At 46.8% G+C, this 21,450-nt stretch overlaps 1 protein-coding gene across 4 annotated transcripts in view; it reads left to right on the forward strand.

Annotated features, from left to right (window-relative positions):
• Window positions 1-12,041, forward strand: part of RAP1A (RAP1A, member of RAS oncogene family) — a 46,394-nt gene extending 34,353 nt beyond the window's left edge. For all 4 annotated transcript variants that reach the window (XM_087827949.1, XM_087827948.1, XM_016223397.2 and 1 more), the window contains 7 exons: window positions 294-377; window positions 1,812-1,880; window positions 3,588-3,644; window positions 4,839-4,979; window positions 6,774-6,917; window positions 8,077-8,192; window positions 10,322-12,041. In XM_087827949.1, coding sequence (XP_087684075.1) covers window positions 321-377; window positions 1,812-1,880; window positions 3,588-3,644; window positions 4,839-4,979; window positions 6,774-6,917; window positions 8,077-8,163 — 555 coding nt within the window. In that variant the 5' untranslated portion in view covers window positions 294-320 and the 3' untranslated portion in view covers window positions 8,164-8,192; window positions 10,322-12,041. The remainder of the gene's footprint in view (window positions 1-293; window positions 378-1,811; window positions 1,881-3,587; window positions 3,645-4,838; window positions 4,980-6,773; window positions 6,918-8,076; window positions 8,193-10,321) is intronic.
• The last annotated feature ends 9,409 nt before the right edge of the window (window positions 12,042-21,450 follow it).

Consider the following 21,450-nt stretch of genomic DNA (forward strand, 5'->3'; position numbering starts at 1 on the left):
AGCTTCATAAATAGAGTTTATGACTGTACTTATAACTGCTAGAAGTAACACAAACAGGCTAATGATGCTAGTCAAAAATGGTCTTTAATGAAGTAAAGTGCTTGGCAGTAGTCCTATAAATTTATGTTAAAATCTGCATGGTTTTACTATGTAGCCTCTGTCTTTGCTTTGATAGTCTTAAGGGGAAAAGCAAACAAAAACAAAATCCTGAATTATTTCATCTAACAGTTGTATATTCTTAGGCTCATCTTAGCATATGTGGTAATCTTTGATTTTTATTTTATTTTTTTCAGATTGTCAGTATTTAAACAGACCACATCATGCGTGAGTACAAGCTAGTGGTCCTTGGTTCAGGAGGCGTGGGGAAGTCTGCTCTGGTAAGTTAGCCACTTAGCTATAATTAATTAGTATAATACAAGAAGAACATTGATTTTTTTATTATTATTGTTTTTGCTTTCGAACCTCAAGTCACTAAAGAGAAAAGGTGGCAATATTTTTTATGTGTTTATATCTGGCAGCCCAGAGGGAACAGGGATTCTTTCAGTAACCATGGACGTGTAGTTCTATTGTGGTGGCTCATTCATTCTTTCGTTTGCCAAATATTTATTGGCTACCTGCTTATGTCAAACACTAGTGTTCCTGATTCAAAGAGGAGTAAGATTGTTTTCATTTTTAAGGAATTAACATTCCAGTGGAAGATACTAGACTGATTATTACAGATACCAGTGGAGTAAGTCCTACCCTTCCCCAGACTTAAGTGGAATGGAGGTCATTTTTTACATGCATGCTGTATTTGTTTGGTAAATATTTATTGAGCTTCTACAGTGTCAGGCTCTGGGGTTATAACAGTGAACACAAATCATCCCAGTCCCTTGCAGAGCTTACATCATCCTCAAGGAGATGTGATAAATACACAGTTAAACAAAGACCGCTTGATTATAATTTGGAGAGAGATACTTTGAAAGAAAAGTACAGATTGTTAAGAGAGGCCCCCGTGACAAGTGAACCTAAATTAGTATTTAAACTACTAAGAGAAAAGTCGCAATTGCTCAGGCAGGAGTGAACCAGCTGGGGTTGGGGGGGGCGGGCGGTTTGAGGGAAAGGAGGTAAGAGGCAGGCAGGGGCCAAATCAAGACTTAAAGACCATGAGAATTTGGAACTTATCCCTAATGACAGTGGGAAGCCATTGAAGGTAGATTTGTGGGGAGGGAGGGACAGAATTGGGTATGTGTTCTAAAGAGAGCACTTGGGCTGCTCTGTGTAGAGCAGTTTAGATGAGACAGAGTAGATGTGGGGGACAAGTTGAGAGTGGATGTGAAGTTTGAATGTGATTATAAATTTAATAAATTCAGTACATTAATTCCCTTTTCTCTTTCTCCCAAATTAGACTGGTTTAAGACACTTTAAAATTTAGAACTTTTTGTCTGTCTCCTTTTAGAGCATGAAATAAAAGTTAACTATAGATACATAGAGGAGTAATGGGAGTTTACTGATAATTTTCACTTTTTAATAAATTAGAATCTGTGTCCTTATTTGTATCTTTGTTGTATTTTAAAACTTAATATAGTAATTGGCAGTGTCATGTCAGCAGCAGCATGGCTGAGTTTTTAACATGACCACCTGCTTTCATAGTAAGTGTACTCTTACATATCAGCGTGTCCTTATTGAAAAATAATAATTTCTTTTTGCATGTTTACCCAGACTTTTCACGTAATTTCATTTAACCTTTACCACACTATGAGGTTAATAACATTTAGAGGGGTTGATTTTTCTTTTAAGTCCTTAACTTTTCTCTGCTTTTCCTTTTTTAGACAGTTCAGTTTGTTCAGGGAATTTTTGTTGAAAAATATGACCCAACGATAGAAGATTCCTACAGAAAGGTAAAATGTGAAACTTATGTGCTGCACCTGCTTGCAAGTTGCTCCTTATGACTTTACAAACTTGATCCATGGAGTTGCTTTTTTAAAAATAGTTTTGAGAAATGATACAAATGTTCTGTATCTGTTTTAAAAGTTTCACCAAGACAACATATATCTAGTTGAATATTACTTAGCTACAGAGCTCACCGAGTGATCTGTTCCTTAATGTTTTTCATTTTCCTGGAGGGGAATAATTTTAACTTGCATATAAATTTGAAAGATTGTGTGTGAATTAGTAGGTGTATTTTTGACAAACTTTTTATGAACTATAATTAAGACCACTTTTATGCTTGAAGTTTTCCGGTGAGTGAAAGCTTTTATTTATGTTTAGTTATATAATAACTTTAAAGATATTTCGTCTTTAGACTATAAAAAATTAGTTGTTGGATTTTGTATGCTACCATAATGGTGGATACATGTCATTACACATTTGTCCCAACCCATAGAATATACAACACTGAGAGTGAACTCTAGTGTAAACTATGGACTTTGTATGAGAATGATGTATTGATATAGTAGGTTCATTAATTCTAACAGAATCAGCTCTGGTAGGCTAGCTAGCTGGGAGCAGGAGAAGGGTAAATGGGAACTCTGTACTTTTGCCCAGTTTTGTTGTAAATCTAAAAAGTAAAGCTTTTTTAAAAGAAAAAAGTTGATCTTGACAAAAAAATACTGTTTAATTACAAGACTAGCTAGAATTGTGGAGAATTTTTATGATTTTATTTCCCAAACTTTATAGGGAGGGAAAGGGGAGACAGTGTTATAAGAAAGACTAGTAGCCAACACTATACAAAAAAAAAGGATTAAACCTAGCTTTCAGCAAACAGGAAATTAAATTCATCAAGCTAAGCTGTGCTGGCGGAGCAGTTTTATTATCTGCAAATTGGATACAAAATTGTGCTCTAGATACTTTGAGAAACTCCAGGCCTAATTCATTATTCATTGAATGTGCCCATTTACAAATTGAGCAGGTTACCACATTTGCCCACAAGTGGTGGGACAATGAATTTGTGGCCACCAGTGGTGCTCATCAGTCCCTGATCTGACACAGAAGCAGAGTGTAAAATAGGCCTTCAGTTAATTTTAGAAGACAGTGTTGCATTACTGAGATTTCCCAAAAATAAGTTGCTGGTTAAAGACGGCAATCTGTACCTGGAATGCAGGAGATTGACCACTTTTCTCAATCCCTTCTTTATTAAAATTGTCCACTCAGCTGAGAGTTGATACTTTCTTTAGGCCAACCTTCTCTCCTTTTCTAAGACGCTGGGAAAATAGAGTTTAGTGTATAACATTTCACCTCATGCACACAGCTTTTCCAAAGAAGTACCTTTTTCTTAAAGTCTTGGAGACTATGTGAGCTCAGTGTTATTTCTTAGTCATAGAACTTGACCATTTACTATCTAATAATAACAAAAATCATTACTCAGAGTTTACAGTGGTGAGAACATATCTAAACTCAGCACTAATAGTCCTGCTTCTATAATATTAACAGAAAATGCTGAGACCTCCTGTCTTAATTATAAGACCAAGTTAAGTCCCGACCAGTCAGCACACTGCTGAGGAAAGGCTTTGCCATTGTTGTTAGCATGTACTTGGGGTGAAGAGGTGGGAAGAAACACACTGACGTTTTGCTGTTGCTTTTCGCTTTTCCTCCCCGCACCCGCACAGCAAGTTGAAGTAGATTGCCAACAGTGTATGCTCGAGATCCTGGATACAGCGGGAACGGTAAGCACACTTTCTCCTTTTTGATAGATTTTAATCTATGAACGGATCTTAGCATCTGAAGAATTCCTGAGTAAAGGTAGTTGTCTTAAGAACAAATTTTCTAAATGTGGGGCTTCTTAAATGTTCTGTGTGCGTGGAACCATCTATGAGGGACTTGAAGCCCATGTCTCACTATTAGATTGTATGTTGAGTTCACCTATAGAATCTGTGTTGGGTTTCTTTTCCCCACGTTCAGGTAACGGTGGTGCTATTACTGCTCAAAAAAAGGTGTTTTAAATCCAGAATTTTAGTTAAGATAGGTATTTCACTAGGTTTAAATAAGACTTTGTCTAATTCTTGGTGACTGTCGTGTGCAGATAGAATCTCTGCGGGCATTACAGATAATGCAGTAGCTCGGCCTGTCCGTTCCTTGACTTCCATTCTGCGTCAGCCATTCACACCCACGGTCTTACCTGACTGCATGATCCCCACACCTGCGACACCACCCAGCCTCTTTCCAGGCCTGCGCTCTCCGCTGGCCACGCCCTGTTCTCCGTCTCACTTTCATCCCCTTGAACTTCACTGGACCCTACAGTCCTCCTGCCCTCACACCCTCAGCCCCCCTTCACGCAGCTTCACGTGAGTCCAGGGCCTCTTGTTCCGAAGTGGCCCTGCACGTGCCCTCGGCTCCCGACTCTTCAGCAACCTCAGCCTCGGCGGTTCGCTGTCTGTTCATGTGGCTTCCAGGGAACAGCACTGGCTTGGTTTTTGCCTTTGTCCTCGGTCACTCCTGGGTTTTCTTTTCAGATTCGCCTTCATCTTCTCAAGCCCTTGATAGAGAGCCCCCAGGTTCATCACTTGGGCTTCCCTTTTCTAACAACACTGCCTTGGAGGGCATCTTCAGTAGCACTGAGATAATTTAATTAGGGTCTATACGTAAAAAAGGAATGATAATACAGTTTTTTTCAAAATCTCACAAAAGCAGATTAATAAGCTTTTCCTTCTAATTGTAGTTTATTGTCGTCGTTTTTAGTCGTGGAAGTAGGGAGCAGGGACATTTGCCCCAGGAGTTTCTAGAAACCATACGTCATGTCTTATGTTCACTGTCATAATAGCATGTAATTAAAAATCATAGCTTGCTTGTGATTATTTGGATTTAAGTTGTTCTGATGTATTCTAAGAAGTCATGTTTATAATTGTGTATTTTTATCGTAGGAGCAATTTACAGCGATGAGGGATTTGTATATGAAGAATGGCCAGGGGTTCGCACTAGTTTATTCTATTACAGCCCAGTCCACGTTTAATGACTTACAGGACCTGCGGGAACAGATTTTACGGGTGAAGGACACAGAAGATGTAAGTATTTTTCTCTCTGTGAGACATACTGCCATCCCTCTGTGGCCAAATAAAAAGTGTCTGTTTTCTCTGTCAGTAGAGTGTTTGGAGGGCATCTACCACATGCCTAAAAGAACCCCTGCCACACACAAAAAATGTTTAACTTTCTAAATTTACCTACAAATTATATGCTCATTGAGAGTTAGAAAGGGAGGGAGGACTTGTGATAAAGTGCTCGTTGTGGGAGATGAGGGGACAGTGCAGCAGAGAAAGCAGAGGGGTCGGAGGAAGATGGTAGACGTGGGACTCAGGCTGAGCTTTGAGAGGTGGAACCTATGGCAGAAACAGTGTTCAGAGAATATTATTAAGAACCATAATGATTTGTTCCTATTTCTAAAGTTCTCTTGGTATAGATCTTACTTACAGGTTTTTTGATTATGTTAAAGATTTTCGTTAACTGGGTTTTTATATTTTTAAATTTTATTTGTTTTAGAATTCTTGTCTTATTTGGTGAGTAGCATCATCGTCATTGTGCCTTTTAACAAAGATGAAATGCACATTTTACTTGTCTACTTCTGAGCTACAGAGAGTTCCTTTACAGCTGTATCAGTTAGGATATAAAGTTTCATTTGTGCCTTTCCCTCTTTTGTGTGTTCTCTCTCATTATTAATGGGAACATATGCACCTGCTCGGGACCTTTGCTTTGGTATCATTGTAGGTGGGAGGGATTACCCCTGACTCATGACCAGCCGTAACCTAGTGACTGGTTCTCTTCCTTCCCATGACTAATTTATCTAAGAGAGTTCTGTTTTCTTAGGCAATTACATGCAAATCACTGAACACTGGTAATGTTAATCATTTTATCCCATATAACAGACTAAAAACAATAGAGTTGTAGGTGCTTAGTGTTTCGTCAAACCTGTGAGAATTGCCTGTTGTAGGTATAAGATCCACCATGTCCCTTAAATTCTTTCTTTTGTATCATGTCCATCACTTCACAACTGACTTTGCTCTCTGGGTACCTTTTTTTTTTTTTTTTTTAATATATCTGTATTGATTTCAGAGAGAGGAAAGGAGGGGGAGAGAGAGATAGAAACATCAATGATGAGAGAGTCATTGATCAAGCCCACAGACCAGGCATATGCCCTGACTGGGAATCAAACTCCAATCGCCTGGATCCTAGGTCGATGCTCAACCCCTGAGCCACGCCTGGCTGGGCTCTGGGTACCTTTGAACTAAGGGCGTGGTGTAATTTGTTAGCAACTTATTTTATTGGAAATAGGGGGTTGTAGATGGACATAGCCAAGCATTTCTGGTGTGGAGCAAAAGAGAAGACATCACTGCTTTGTGGCGTTATTTTCTCCTTAACAACTCAGCCTGAACTGGTCTTAGATCTAGATGTCAGGTGTGGAAGCAGAACTTGTTCCTGTGTTGGTCTTGCCACTTTCTGGCATTTCTTGGGATGGAAGATGAAGCATTTAAACCACAGTTAGGTCCAGCAATACTTTCTCCTCCATACTCATATTTTTCTACTTGGAGGTAAACTGTCACTGGTAGCCTGCATGAAAATTTGGGGATTATATTCTTAAAATAATTAGCAGATCAGTGTAGTAGGATCCCTTCCATAATTTTCCTGTCTCTCCCCTTCCACCCACCTTCTTCCCCCCAGCACACATACACATACGTTTTTTTAAGCAATTGGGGAAGCATTTAGTTCTCACTGATACACTGCAGTTGGTGGCAGGTAGTTGCTAACTTATAAAAGGAAGAGTAACAAGTGTGTTATATTCACTTTCTGTTATTTCCTTCCCACAGGTTCCAATGATTTTGGTTGGCAATAAATGTGACCTGGAAGATGAGCGAGTAGTTGGCAAAGAACAGGGTCAGAATTTAGCAAGACAGTGGTGTAACTGTGCCTTTTTAGAGTCCTCTGCAAAGTCAAAGATCAACGTTAATGAGGTAACCTACGGCTGCCAGGCAGCAGCAAGTGCCTTTTGCTCTCCTTTATTTCAGGCTAACAGCCGAAAACTACTTATGAAGAAAATTATTCTTTTAAACAATCCTGATTCTACCAGCTTATAGAAAACACTAAGTAATTCTTTGCTTGCATAGATCACTTTGATGACTGTAATGAGGATGTTCATGTTTACCTTATATTCAGAGGAAGTTTAAGTTAAAGAATGTGTTTCAAGGCCTGCTAAGCCTCTAGGTGATATGCCAGAAAGTAGTCTATGAAAATTCTCACATCACCCTGGTATTGGAACAGTTGCTTATGCAGATATGTATGAATGGGTTGTAAAGTCAGTAGGAAATCACAAAAATTAAAGTCGTTATTATAATGAATTTATGTTAACACGGAAGTATATTACCTCGTGGATATCACAGAATTTGGTGTTTTGAGTCCTGCCTCCCTTTAGTTCCTGACTCAAAGGGAGGAATCTGAGTGTGGACTGTAACTCACTCTTTTTGACCTGGTACAGCAGGTGCACAAGGCTTTTTTTGTCCATGACTTAAGCATGCCACTATCTTGAGAACATGGCTGTGGACAGGAATGCTTAATAAATAAGCTGCCTGCCTGAGTGTAAAGGGCCAGTAGTTTACTGTATCCCTGAAAGATTAGTTCAGTCCTCAACTGCCACCACCAGCCAAGCAAAAACTTGAGGTTCCCTTTGCTTTTGTTAATTTTAACATCAGCATTTTTTTTACACCTTCTTTCCTTTCCTGGAAGCGCATAAGCTGTGCATGCTGGTGTGCTCGCCATGTGTAGCATCCCAGGTGATTGGTCAGAATTCAGCTCACTCACAGCATGGACGAGACCCAGGAGCAGGTTAGGTTATCACAGTCTTGTGTTCTCACTTGCAGTTCCTTCTGGCCTTTGGTTCTGTAAGTCATTTTTATCTGACTAATATGGTTGTAGACTGTTGTCTGACTTCTGAAATGACCAAATTACATTAAATATCTGGCAAGGAACCTGTCTTTAACACGAAGCAAGATTAAAAACAAACAAAACAAGATTCAGATCCAGGAGTGGAATAATATTTAACAGAACCAAGGTGGTTTTGTGAAACAAGGTCACAAATGTTGGTTGAATAAGTCCATTTTCCTTGTTTTTATTTAGATATTTTATGACCTGGTCAGACAGATAAATAGAAAAACACCAGTGGAAAAGAAGAAGCCTAAAAAGAAATCCTGTCTGCTGCTTTAGACCCGCAGTGAGCAGCAGCTCTGAGCCAGGTGAGGCGCTGAGGGCAGAGCACATGCCTTTCCTGTCGTCTGGCTTCGTTGTGGGCTGCCCCCAACCTTAACCACTTCCCACTGCACCTGGCAGGGTATTTCCAGGCTTCTGTAACTTGTAAAAGTGACACCTGACTTGTAGATATGCTCATCTTTTGTCTGGAGGCTTGTAAGTAGTAGTTGACTTTAAATACTGCGTAAGTTTTCATTAAGTGAGCCCATTGGAAAGACATCAGCGCCAGCCTTGAAGCTGCCTATCAAGTGAGAAGCCAGGCCCTATAGGGCCATTTGTTTGTTTTTCTTTAACTCTGTATTTAAATCCCCTAAACAGTTTCTGCTTATCTTAATCAACTGTATAAACAACACTATAAAAGAATATTTTCATGCAGTGGATTTGTGACGTAATTTGTAAACTTGGTCTGCTTAGAGGAAAGTCAAGTTCCCACTTGAGAGTTGGTTGTGCTGACTCTTATCTTGGGTCTGTTTAGTAGATTGCCTCCTCCAGAGCACCACATTAGCTAAAATGTGCTTTCTTATGGATATGAATGAATCTTTCTTTCTCTCTCTCTCTTTCTTTCTCTCTCTCTGGAAACAACTGAGTAGTTGTGCCCTTTTAAAAGAAAGAGAGGGAAAATAGGCAGAAAGGGGTAGGGGGCATGGGATCACCTCTGGGAGTCGGATTCAGGAAAGACAGCTCCAGCCGAATGGTTGCTTTAGGCTCTTAGTGAAATCTTGATTCGATAGCTATAAATCATCAGCTCCCTGAAAGTGATTCTTGTTAAAATGCTGGTGTTCGTGTTTAGGTAAGCATGCAGAGGTAGGGAAAGCGAGGGCTCCATTCCTGTTCTGATGTATACTGTTGAACTTTTAGAGTTGACTGGCTTGGTGATGCATTACCTTGACACACCCTAATTTAATTTCCAGGTCTCAGAAATGTGCATGAAACTTATATTTAAAGTAAGAGGCGCCATCTCCTGGCCTGTTGTGAAAATTCACTCATACACACCCTGCAGTGTATTGTGAGATTTACCTTAGAGGCAAGAGATCTTGGCCTAGATCTAGAAATAAGACTTTCATCCTGGTTGCATAAATTGTTAGGCTCTGCTATGTAATTCGGCTTACAACATAGTTAATAAGTCACCTGAGCTCTCTGTGAGTGTTTAGTAATAGGTCACTTAGCAGTCGGAATACTTCGCATGCAGAGCATTTTGTCCTGATTACAGACTTGAGGGCCATGTTGATCCCATTTGACAGGTACTAAGATACGGCGCAAACATTTTTTGTAAGAGTACATGATCCTCGAGGGCAGCTTATCTAGACAAAATTGTATTGGAGCATGTTAATCTCGTTCTAATATGTACCATTTTTAAAGACCTAGGGGAGAAATTCATTTTTAGGAAATTCTTCCTTTAACCTAATTCTCTTCTGCTGAATCTTCTGCCCTTGAATACGGGGGTCAGCTCTTTTGGTGTCATTTCTTCTTGTCCTAACCTGTATTAGAAGTGGTAGTCCTAATATACAAAGTCATAAAATGGTTGAGGAAAGAATTTCCCATAGAGCCCTGGCCAGTGTGGATCAGTTTGTGGGGTTTCATCCAGTTCACAGAAAGGTTGCAGGTTTGATTTCTGGTCAGGGCGCATGCCCAGTTTGCAGGCTCTATCCCCAGTAGGGGGCGTGTAGGAGGCAGCTGATTGAAGTTTTACTCTCAGATCCATGTTTCTCTCTCCCTCTCCCTTCCTCTCTCCCTAAAATCAGTAAAATATATATAAAGAATTTCCCATGGAAAGTTTTGCAGGCAGGTGTTGTTTCCTTAGCGGAAAGGAACTTTCAAAATAAAATTATAATGGGATAGAAATGAAACAATCACTGTTTTCCTCTTTATAGATAGGGCTGTCATATATATTGTAAAACACTAAATGTAACAAAACCACTTTTTAATCACTTTTAAAAGGAGTTTAAAATAGCCCTGTTACTGGAGCTGTTTAGTATAATTTAGTTCTCTAGTAATGATCAGCCAAAACCATTGTTCTTTCTATATTATTGAGTATCTGCTTGTTTACTATTATGTTCTGACATCGAGAGATTAATTATATACATAATATATAATCTGTATCTATTCATTGTTCTAGATTACAGGAATGAAGAACTGTTGCCTAATTGGAAAGTGCCAGCATTCCAGACTTCAAAAAATAAATCTGAAGAGGCTTCTCCTGTTTTATATATTATGTGAAGAATTTAGATCTTATATTGGTTTGCACAAGTTCCCTGGAGAAAAAAAAAATTGCTCTGTGTATATCTCTCGGAAAATAAGACAATAGTGTTTCTCCTTTGCAATAGCAGTTATAACAGATGTGAAAATAAATATACTTGACTCTAATATGATTATACAAAAGAGCATGGATGCATTTCAGAAGTTAGATCTTGCTACTATAATCCAATGATTTCATATTGACCTTTTTATCATGATTCCCCCTGCCCGGCACTAAAATGTTGAACTATTATACTTATGTCTGTAATGATACAGATGATGAAATTCCCCCCCAAACTCATTACAGCAGATAACTTTTTTGAGTCATTGACTTCATTTTATATTTAAAAATTATGAAATATCATTCTGTCATTATATTCTAATTAAAATTGTTTGTGCATAATGCTTTGGAAAAATGGGTCTTTTATAGGAAAAAAACTGGGATAACTGATTTCTATGGCTTTCAAAGCTAAAATATATAATATACTAAACCAACTCTAATATTGCTTCTTGTGTTTTACTGTCAGATTAAATTACAGCTTTTATGAATGATTAAATTTTAGTACATTTTCATTTGGTTTGTGTGTTTTTGTTATTGTTTATAGACTTAAGGACTTTATTTTATAATGACCACATCGTTTTAAATGCAACAAGCAGCTCCTTTCTGCCTGGAACCTGCAGAGCACTGGGCTTGAAACCCCAAGTAACTGGTAGTTTCTCTACGAACAGATCTGGCACTGTCTGTTCTAGATTTATTTATTCCTACTATACAGTGACATACAATGGACTACATAGAGTAGTTTTGTATATTCTCTCTTGATCTTAAAGATTGTATCTCATTGAATAAAATATCCCACTGTATATTATTTTTATATGTAAAAAGATCAGTTTAATACTGTATCAGGGTTTAACTTTTGCAAATCTTCCATGGCTTGTAATTTCATCGAGGGAATCTTTTTGCCATTGTTAATTTGTGGGTATAAGTCCACCCATGAAACGTCATGTAAAATTGTTCCCATTTGCTTTCTGATAGATGACGACTCATGAGGAGTGGGTGTGAGTGGGTGCAGGATGCTTTTCCTTTGACTGTAAAGCAGCGTAACGGCGGTGGTCTGGGAAAGGTGGCTCAGCCATCATTTTAGCTGGCTGCAGAGGGCTGCTCGTCTCCTTCCCAGTTTTTCCCAGTTTTTACAAAAGATGGGGCTTGAGTAGGACATGGACCGCGGGTGATATGACTTGTGTATTCTCCATAGAGGTCAAGCAGAGCGCTTGTTAGCCAGTCAGTGTTGGGGAAGGAAAGAGACAAGCTTAGGGAGCCCCGTGCCTTGTCCCGCACCGTTAGGAGGAGACCAGACCGAGGAAGGCCGCCCGTTGCTCAGGGATCTAGGTGCTGGCTCGCAGCTGCAGGTGAGGCAGTGTTCACGCCGCGCCGAGACTCCGGGGGTGTGGTCAGCCGGCCCGTCCGTTATGAAATTGAAATTTCAACTCAGATTTCAAGTGTAAGCTCTGACCAACCTGAGCAAATGTTCAAGTGTTGTAAAAACAAAATTGGAAATTGTATTCTTTTCAGTTTCTAATAAACTTAGTTACCTAATACTTTACCTCCTATTGATCCACTTACACTTATGTCTGGGATTCAGGGGCCAAATCTAATAAATGCAATAAATTAAAAAATAAATAAGTGAAGCATTAGGGCCAGTCTGTCCAGGTCAGGGTAGCATATTTTAAGGTCCTTAAATTCATTCTGCTTTAAAACTCACCTCTGACATTCCCTTGAGCTTAAAATCATAGACATCTCATAAACGAGTAAAAATTTCTGAATGTTACCTGTGACACAGACTATGTAGTTTTTCGCCAGATTAAGTAGAGATCGTTAAATAAGATAACTCCGAGTTACAGTGTGCTTGAGCAGTAGCATAAACTTGGCATCCTCTGTTTTAGAACGAGGGTAGAGAAGGGTGACAGGTACTGGCTTCCTTTGTCACACCCTGGGATAGAGGTAGGACTGAAGAGAAATGCCCGTGTGCCACACAGCTGTGTGCAGGGTGGGCCCAGCTGAAATCAGACAGGCACTGCCACCCAGGAAACCGGCCGTGGCTGAGCAGGACGGAAAGGTGGGACAGGTGTGCTTTTGTACTGTCCCTGTGTGAACTCCTCAGCCTCAGTTCCAGAGGGGAGGGTGCCTGAAAATAAGGTAGATTTTTATAGCTCAAAAAGTCTTTAATGTTACATAAATCTCATGATCAATATCCAAGAACTGGCCCTATATTAGTATTTTTAGCTATTTAAAGTATGATGGCTTTGGTTATATGAGGATTATATAATTTAAAGGTGGCTTGCTGTCACTGTTGATAGCTTTTTCTGCTGACACACAAATAACTTTAGTGGCTTAGTGGTGCCCCCAAACAATTTACTGTTCGTTTTAGAAATGAAGTGAATACATAATGTAGCTGTAATCCCGCCCTCCACTAGGGGGAGCTTCAGTATCAGTTAACGTTTCCGTAAGCGCTGAATTCACAGTACGGATTCCAGCCATTTCTAGGAACGCTGTGCCTCACAGAGAGGCATCGGGGCCTTCCCACGGGTCTGCCGTCCGAGTGGGCCGGGAGATCATCAGCAGTTTATCAGGTCTGCGCTGTCGTTACCCAGCGGTGGCCACGGGGCTAGTTCCCTGCGGGATGTTTGGAGAAACACAAATGTGTTCCTCTCTCCCCCTGCGACTCTGAGCTCATCTGTTTGGCCCCTCGATCTGCTGTCACAAGGGGCACCATGTACTCAGCCTGCTGCTTTGAGGTTAGAATGGACTTGGCAAAAGCTAATCCTTGAGAAGATACTGATCTTCATTTTATTACCGACTTGATTAAAACAGGTTACCTGATCTGGAGCTGTTTTTCATTTTCTGGACCTGCCCAGGTTCAACTGTTCTGCCTGGTTGTCCTCGGGAATATTGGTCGGCCCAAGTTTCCGAGTTTTGTTTTCAGGGCTGAGGGACAGAAAGAAAGTTTACCTCAGTGATTCCTGTGTAAGGAGATTCTTAGGAGACATAAAATACTCTGGTACAAATTGTGAGTGTGGTGAAACCAGACTGAAGAAATCGTCAGGTATTTGGAGGGAAATTACTTGCAAAATAACCTTTTATTTTATTTGGGTCTTGTAGTTAACTAAGGTGCTACTTAAATGTGTGTTGAAATAGCCCCCAGTGGGCTCAGCTCCAAGCTTAAAAGGGCAGCCTGGTTTGGGTGCTTCTCCGGGGCCTGGAAAGAGCCCATCTGGCAGGGAGGGAATGAATATAAGCTTTGAGGCAGGCTAACCACCCGGCTTCTAGCATTTCTGTTCCTCCAAAAATGTAAAATATGCAAGTTGCCCTTGTAAATGCAGTACAGACATTGCATTGAGCACGGACTCTTGCCAGTTTCCTCGGGGGTTTGTTGACTGTGTGGCCCACTATTTAATGCCATGTCTGCTCAAATATTCTCCTTGAGAGCGGCTGGAGACTGAGCTGGGTGCCTAGTTCTGTTTTCTGGGGAGGCAGCGTGGACTGTTCTGCAGATCTTAACACCAGCTTTAGAAGGGGACTAGGCCGGGGTGCGAGTTGTCTGGCTTGTTAAGAAGCCGCCTCCTGTGGCCTGGGCCCACGGTGTGACATACATTTCGTGCTAATTGCTTCTCTCAAGAAGCATGGGCTTGGCTTGTCCTCTTGAGGAAAAACCTTAATAAACCTTCCCATTTGAAGCAGTGACGTGACTCTTACTTTGACCTGTCGTTTTCAGTGCATGTATTTTTAAGTTTAACCATGTGAGTTCTTGTGCGTGCTTTTAACTGTAAAAGTTCCTGTAGGGCCTACAAAGTGGAACCAGGCGCGATCCTTACGGGCTTGCCGGCGAGTGTTTATGGGGCTGCTGCCGTGTGCCAGATGCTGACCCGCACGTTGGAGACACGGCGGTGAAAATGCAAATGCAGATCCTTCCCCGAGTGTGCGTGTGTAATGAGCGCTGTGGAGAACAGCTAAGCGGTTTAAAGGGGCGGGAGCGCTGGACAGAGGGATGTGGTGGGTGGGAGGCTTAGGTTTCACGGACGGTCCTGTTTGCATGAATAGCTGAAATGTGCAGCCTGTGCTGCGCGGGGGGGGGGGGGGGGCCGTGCAGTGGAAGGGGCTGTGCAGACGCCATAAGGGGGACGGGTGCCTGGCATGTTGGGCGACTAGCAAGGAGGCCTGCGTGGCTACATGGCAGAGCACAGTGAGCAAGGGGGAGTGGGCAGTGGGGCGGGATTGGGTAGCGGGCACATTTCCCTCGGCATTTTTCTGAGTGGGATCCGTGGAAAGGATTTCGGCAAAGGATGTGGCATGATGTGGCTCCACCTGCCACCAGGAATACTCTGGCCGTTGAGTTGAGAATAGCTGTAGAGGGACCAGGCAGGAGACCGGCTGAGTCGGATTCAGGGGGGGAGGTCCGGACGGGAGTGACGGGCCGTATTTAGGAAGGGGGGTGAATGGGGATCACGAGGGTCGAGCACAGACAGAAGGGGCAGGAGCCACCGCGGGTCGGGAGAGGAAGAAGACTCGGCAAAGGAGGGCCCGGAGGCCTCTGGCGACCTTGGTGGGCTTCGGTGGCGGGGGCAGTGTCTGCAGCAGGAGGGAGTGGGAAGGCAGGCCTTGGAGAGGCCAAGCGCGGCCGCCTGTCAGGGTGGCGGGACCGCTCCACCGAGGACGGAGTGGACGGAGCGGGCCCCGCACCAAGTGGGGGGCTGGCCCGCTCGGAGCCCGCGGGCGCAGTGGGAGGGCGGCCGGCGCGCTGCACGGACCGATGAGTGCACAGACCTTTACGGACGTGGGGAGACGGAGGAGGCAGGTGCCGTCGGTCCTGGGAGGTCTGAAATGCTTCCCCAGAGGACCAGTATCGGGCGGCTTCAGGGACAGGCAAGTGCGGGCAACGGGAAGCGGCGCTCGAGTGTCCGGAGGAGCAGGCGGGGCCGCGTCGCGCGTGGCCACGGGGCAGGTCAACAGCCCAGCAGGTTAAACCAGGCGACTAGGGAGAGCGGCCGCCTAGGTGAGACCTGGAGAGGGCCGGCAGGGGGACATTTCAGGGCTGATCAGAATGAGAATGAGTGTCGCTCACTCCCCCGGACTCACTCCCAGCTTCATTCCTCACTCCATTCCCCCCTCGGGGACATGGTCTCCGCATGTGGCTGTGGCCGTCCCCAAATGGCTCAGTTTAGACAGAACCGGCACTGATGCCTGGGTGCGCAGAGATGTTAGATGAGAGCAAAGCCTTTCCCTGCCCTTAGCCCTCCGCTCCCCGGGCATGATTCCGCTGCCCTCGGAAGCTTTGGCACCTACCGGGCCTGCAGTGAACCTTCCCCCTCCCCACTTCTCTCTACTGTCAGCGCAGACAGCAGCCTTCTGGCCCTTCCCAGGGGATATGCCCCATCGATTGAGAAGGCTGGTGAGAGGGGCTTTTCCTAAATCCACCCCTATTTGGTGGATGCCAGCTTCCCCACCAAGACCCCATCATTCAGGCCTTAAGGGCAAGAGGAAAGCGACAGTGGCCCCGATCACCTTACCCTTTGAGTCACTAGTCTCTCTCCGGGTCCGGGTCCGATGGGTTGAGGGGTTTGAAGAGCCACCAGGCTTAGGGGATGCTCAGCACGCAGTCTTCCCAGTTTGGAAAGAAGGACTGGGAACTCGGACTGGGCAGGGGGCCTGCCTGCCTTCCCGGGGAGCCCACACATTTAAAGGAGAAGTTGAAAGAAGATATTTGATCTCTACCCTCCCAGCAGGGTCCCGAAGCCAAGGCCAAGCTTTGGAATTCTTCGGGCCCTTGAGACCACCGATGCAGAGCCTCACCGCTTACTTTCTGGGATATAAATGGACTTATCTGAACAGATGCTCGGAACTCAGATCAGGGACCCTAACACCTGCCTGAGTCCGTCTGGCCTGTGCTCCCTGTGACAATCAGCAGCTCCCGGGCTGTCGGTGGTGCGGCTGGAGGGAGGCTCCGCGTGGAGGGGACGAAGCTACCAGCCTTTGCACCTCTGGCTCGGGGAGCTGAGCCTGTAGCAATTTTAGTTGCTTCACTTGCCTTATTTGGAAGAGCTGCTGTTTTTTTGGTTTGGGGCTTTTTTGGGGCTTTAAAAAAAAAAGTGTGGCTCTGGCCAGTGTGGTTCTGTGGTTAGAGCAGCAGCCGATGCACCAAAGTGTCTCGGGTTTGATTCCTGGTCAGGGGCACACAGCTCGTTTGCAGGTTCAGTCCCCAGCCACAGGCCACAGTCGGGGTGTGTGCGAGAGGCAACCAATTGATGCGTGTCTCGTACATCAATGTTTCTCTCTCTTCCCCTCTCTCCCTCCCTCCCTCCCTTCCACTCTAAAAAAAAAAAAAAAAGTGGAAAAAATGTCCTCAGGTAAGGATTAACAACAACACAAATGTGTGCCTGACACCCTCCCCTTTCCCACCCAGTGATGTCTGCCTGGTGCCTCGCTGGCCCCTCAGCCCCGGGGAGACAATGCCTGGAGTGCGGCCAGGAGTGCGGCTGGAGGCAGGGAAGGCGCTGAACACCCAGCTCTCAGCTTCCTTCCCCACTGCCCCACCCTGGCCCTCCAGGCTCACAATGGCGGAGGGAGAACTGGGCAGACTCAGTGTCCCCAGGAGGGGTGGGGATCCCTGGCAAGGCAGGGTAGGAAAAACTAGGGCAGAGCAAGTCGGGGGCCAGAAGTTGTTGCCAAAAAGGAGGGAGACGAGCTGGGTCAGGGGGCCTGGTGCAGAGGGGGTGAGCAGAAAGGAGAGACTTGGAGGCTGGGGCAACGGTGATGTCCTCCGGGATGGCAACTGGGGTCCACCTGGGATCGAGCAGACACGGGTGACCAGTGCCTGTGACCATCCGAAGGGCCTGTGCCAGGACGGGCCTGTGCTAGGGACAGGGAGCTGGGCAGGAGGGGTGGGGACAGCCTGCCTTAGACTGGATTGGCCTGTGGAGAGGCCCCAGTGCCAGGCCGGGGCAGAGGGGCCTGCACAGCCATTTGGAAAGGTGGGGCTGGGGACCCAGAGTCCGTCTGCTCTCTTGAAAGTGACTGGCAGCAGCTCCCCTCCTGGGAGTGGGCGGAAGAGCGGGGAGAGCCGTGGGCCCCGGAGGCAGCCGTGGAGCCTCGGCTGCTGGTCTCACCCAGGCTCAGCCCCCGGCGGGCTCTGAGGAGTGGAGGCCTCACTGACAGCCCTGGCTCGGGGCTGATTCACGGGGAAGGAGGGAGCAGTCGCTGCCCTGGGGGTGCGCAGCCTACGATAGGCACGCACATGAGTGACGGTGTGAGCCCTGCGGTCGGGGCCAGGCACACGGGGGGCCTCCAGGCTCCCCGGGAAGACAGGCAAATGCGGAGGATGAGGTCACAGGATCTCAGATGTTTCCTTCACTGCCTCTGTCCCCAGACCTGGTGGCACTTCCTCGCAGCTGCGGGCTGGGGCCTCGGGTCAGGGAGAGCAGAGGAGGAAGGGCTGAGGGAGGCCCGGAGGGGGGTGACATGTGCAGAGCGGGGAACAAGGAAACAAAACCCGATTCTTCCCTCAGATGGGGACACATCCCCCCCATAGCAACGGCCCAGAGGTGCCTCAGGCTGGGGGCGGGCGGCATCTGCTGTGCCAGGTGGAGGAAACGAGGGGCACAAAGGGGCAGGTGGACAGCCCAGAGCTGGGCGTGGCGGGCAGAGGGCGAAGGGCAGGCGGACAGAACACCAGGTGATAATTTTGGCCGGTGAGTCCTGTGTCCCTGGAACGGGGCAGATGTGCTCAGAGGGGATATCGAGGGAATGGCTTCTGTGGAGTGGAACCCACGGCACGTGGCATCTGTGGCCTGAGACCTGGAGCCGGGGATCCCGCTGCCTTCTCCATCCAGGGCCCGGGGTTTCGGGACCTTGGCAGGGCTGACTTCATTGTGAGGCTTGTGTGCGTGTGTGTGTGTGTGTGCGCGTGTTTGGGCCAGAAGTGGGGGGTGTATCTGGGCCTGGAGGTGGCAGGTAGAGGGGTAGGTGGGGACGGATTGAAGGCACAGGGACAGGGGCAGGAAGTCAGTCCGTCAGGTTCAGAGGGAATCTGGAGGAGAGGTTTCACCCTGTTTGCCCCAGGGACCGGCTAGGGGAGGCAAGAGAGAGGCAGGGGCAGCTCATAGTAGTGCCAAGTGGGGGACTGCAGGCTGAGGCTCCGCCCCTGCCCTTTAGGGTCAGGGTGAGGGTGAAGGTGAGGGTGAGGGTTAGCCCAGGATCTTCTAGGCTCTTCTAGCCCATAGCCCTTCCTCTGGCAGCACAGCCAGAGCCCTGAGACCTGTCATGGGGGGCAGGCTTCCCGGGTGCCTCCCTCCACTAGCCTGGCATCCCCTCCCTTGGAGTGGATTCCAGGAGGACAGCCACAAGCCCCTTAGGCCATCAGTCCCCAGGGAGGCTGGGGCTGGGGAGGGAAAGACTGGCCTGGCAGAGACTCCAGCCCCTGAGGCCTTAGAGCAGAGGCCTGACTCCTCTCAAAACCATCAGGACTTGGCTCATTCAACTCTAGTCCTTGCCAGGAATGTGAGGGCCCAGGGCCCGAGGGCTGACCGAGGGCTGACCGGGAGGGAGAGCTGGGCTCAGGAGGGTGGGGTGCCCCCCAGAGCCCATCCTCAGGCAGTGGGGTCCTCAAGCCCATTTCTGAGCGCAGCCCAAGCTGCGGCCACCCCCACCCCACACACCATCCTTCCATGGAAAACTGTAAACGGGTAGTATTTTTACACTATACAAAAACACGTCCACACCTATTGTCTTCTCTGATCCTGGCTACATCCTGTGAGGTAATAGAGCCAGTATACATTTTTTAACAAGGCTCAGAGAAAGCTTTTTTTTTAGCATTTTTGCCTCAGGTCCCGTGGTTAGCGCCTGAACTGAAGGTCAGGGAGTCCGACACATTCCGCTCAATATACAGATGGTGTGTTTAACCCATGGGCACATCTTGTACTTTAAATCTCATGGCAGCCCCGCACCATCCCTGTTCCACCAACGAAAACAACAAAGCTCCTGGAGGTCCAGCCACATGCTTGGGCTCACGCAGGGGCGGGTCTCGCGTTCTGTCTGTCCAACTCCAGATCCAGTGCTCAGGCCATGGCACCGGCAGAAGGACCTTAGGAGCCCTGGTGGGGAAGTCACCTGAGGATACAGGCCCCTGCTCCCCAGAGGGACAGGCTATGCTTTGGCTTTTATGGGGCCCTGTAGGAAATGTTCCTGTGACTTGGGGAAGACAGAGGAGCCCCTCCCCTGCAGGGTGCCGGGGGGGGGCAGGGGCATGGGGTGGGGACAGAGCTGAACCAGGTAGGTCTCTATTCCTCAGGGCAAGTTGGGGTCCAGATCTCAACCTGAGGGGCGGGTGCAGGGGAAGTGCTTGAGGGCAGAGGGGTCCTGGGTGTGAAGGGTTGGAAAGAGACAGGCAGGAGGGGGACCAGGCAGGCCTGGCCATACCCAGCAGGGCCTCTTCCAGCTCCTGCTTATTGGTCAGGGGGCACGGATAGGCACAGACTCTGGCCACAGGGCCACAAAGCAGGTGGGGCCCCGAGCAGATGCCTGAGCCGATCAGTGGGGCCCTGTACCTGCCAGGGAAGCAAGCCAGGTGTGAGGCAGAGCCCCATGCCAGGGAGGGTATTAAATGAGCTTCCAGCTTATTTGCATGTCCTAATTAACCACAAAATGAGCCCCAGGGGCAGAATTAAGCTGTCAGTTTCTCACTGCTTACTTCCACTACCTCTACCCCCTAATCACACAGCTCCCCACCCCTACACTCTCCTGGCCCTCGCAATGCCTCCTTCTCCCAGCTTCAGTAAACACAGTTTCCATCAGGGTCGCAGGCACAGCAGGAGCCCAGAGGGGGAGGGGAAAGGAAAAATGATGGAGGGTAAATGAATGGGCCATAAGCTTTCATTAGCAAAGCATGACATGGTGAGGAGGCATCAATTACATCAGCCCCATCAAGACCCGGGCAGATTTCCCCAGCGAGGTCAGCGGTCCATTCACTGTCCACGCCTGGGTCCTGTGAGGACAGGTTTGGGTGTTGTTCCCCTTGACTTGGCCTTGGGGCAGATGTGGACAGCCTGTGGGGTCGTGTGAGGAGCACAAGGCTGGGCTGTTTCGGGTTGGAGCTCCGCCACTGCGACCCTGGGCCAGTTAACTTCTCTGAGCCTCTCCCTGCGAAAGAGTAACAGCGGCCACTTCCAGAGCGAGGTGGGAAGGAAATGGGAACACGAAGGTGCCCGACACCCATCAGTGACGTCGCTGCAAAGTCACTCCTGATTGTTTTGTTCCCACCCAAATTAAAACGGGTTTCATTCCCTTGAATCTTCCTGGCTAACCGGTGGGTTGCCATTGCTTCTTTCTTCCCACTGGGCCCCCCGCGAGTCAGGAACTGGGTCCTTTCCATTGCTTGTTCTTAGTTTCTACCGCGATGCCTGCCTTTGGGAGATGTTCCTAAAGTTTTGTTCGATCGGTCTGAGTTGCTGCGATGGGTCCACAAAACAGAGGCGTCACGGGTGAACAGCCAAGAGGTGACTTGGTTTCCTGCAGAATCGTTCCTGATTGGTGCTGGCGCCTTCTTGAAGAATTTGCTGGATGGCTTCTCCTCTCAGGACTCAGGGAGCTAGGAAGTGGAATCTTCGCACTCACACATTCTACACACACACACATCACCGCCACCACCGAAGGCAGCCACAGCCAATGGGCCTTCCCCCAAGACTAAAATACCCGAGTTTGGGGGGAGACCCAGGGCAGGCAGGGCAGGCTCCTCCCCGAAGGGCGAGCTTCGTTGGCAAACACCAGGGAGAGTGGAAAAGACAGTCTCAGAGCCAGACGACCTTCTGCTTCCAGTCCTCAGAGGGTGACAAACAGTACCCTCTAGGGGCATTCTGAAGCTCCAAGGACATGTGCATACTGCCCGGCAAATAGGGAGCTCTCAAAAAAAATGAAAATAAATACATATATAGCCTTTCCTCTTGTAGCTTCCGCCACCCCAAACT

This window comes from Miniopterus natalensis, chromosome 19 (assembly GCF_054644295.1).
Source record: "Miniopterus natalensis isolate mMinNat1 chromosome 19, mMinNat1.hap1, whole genome shotgun sequence".
Classification (NCBI taxonomy): Eukaryota; Metazoa; Chordata; class Mammalia; order Chiroptera; family Miniopteridae; genus Miniopterus; species Miniopterus natalensis.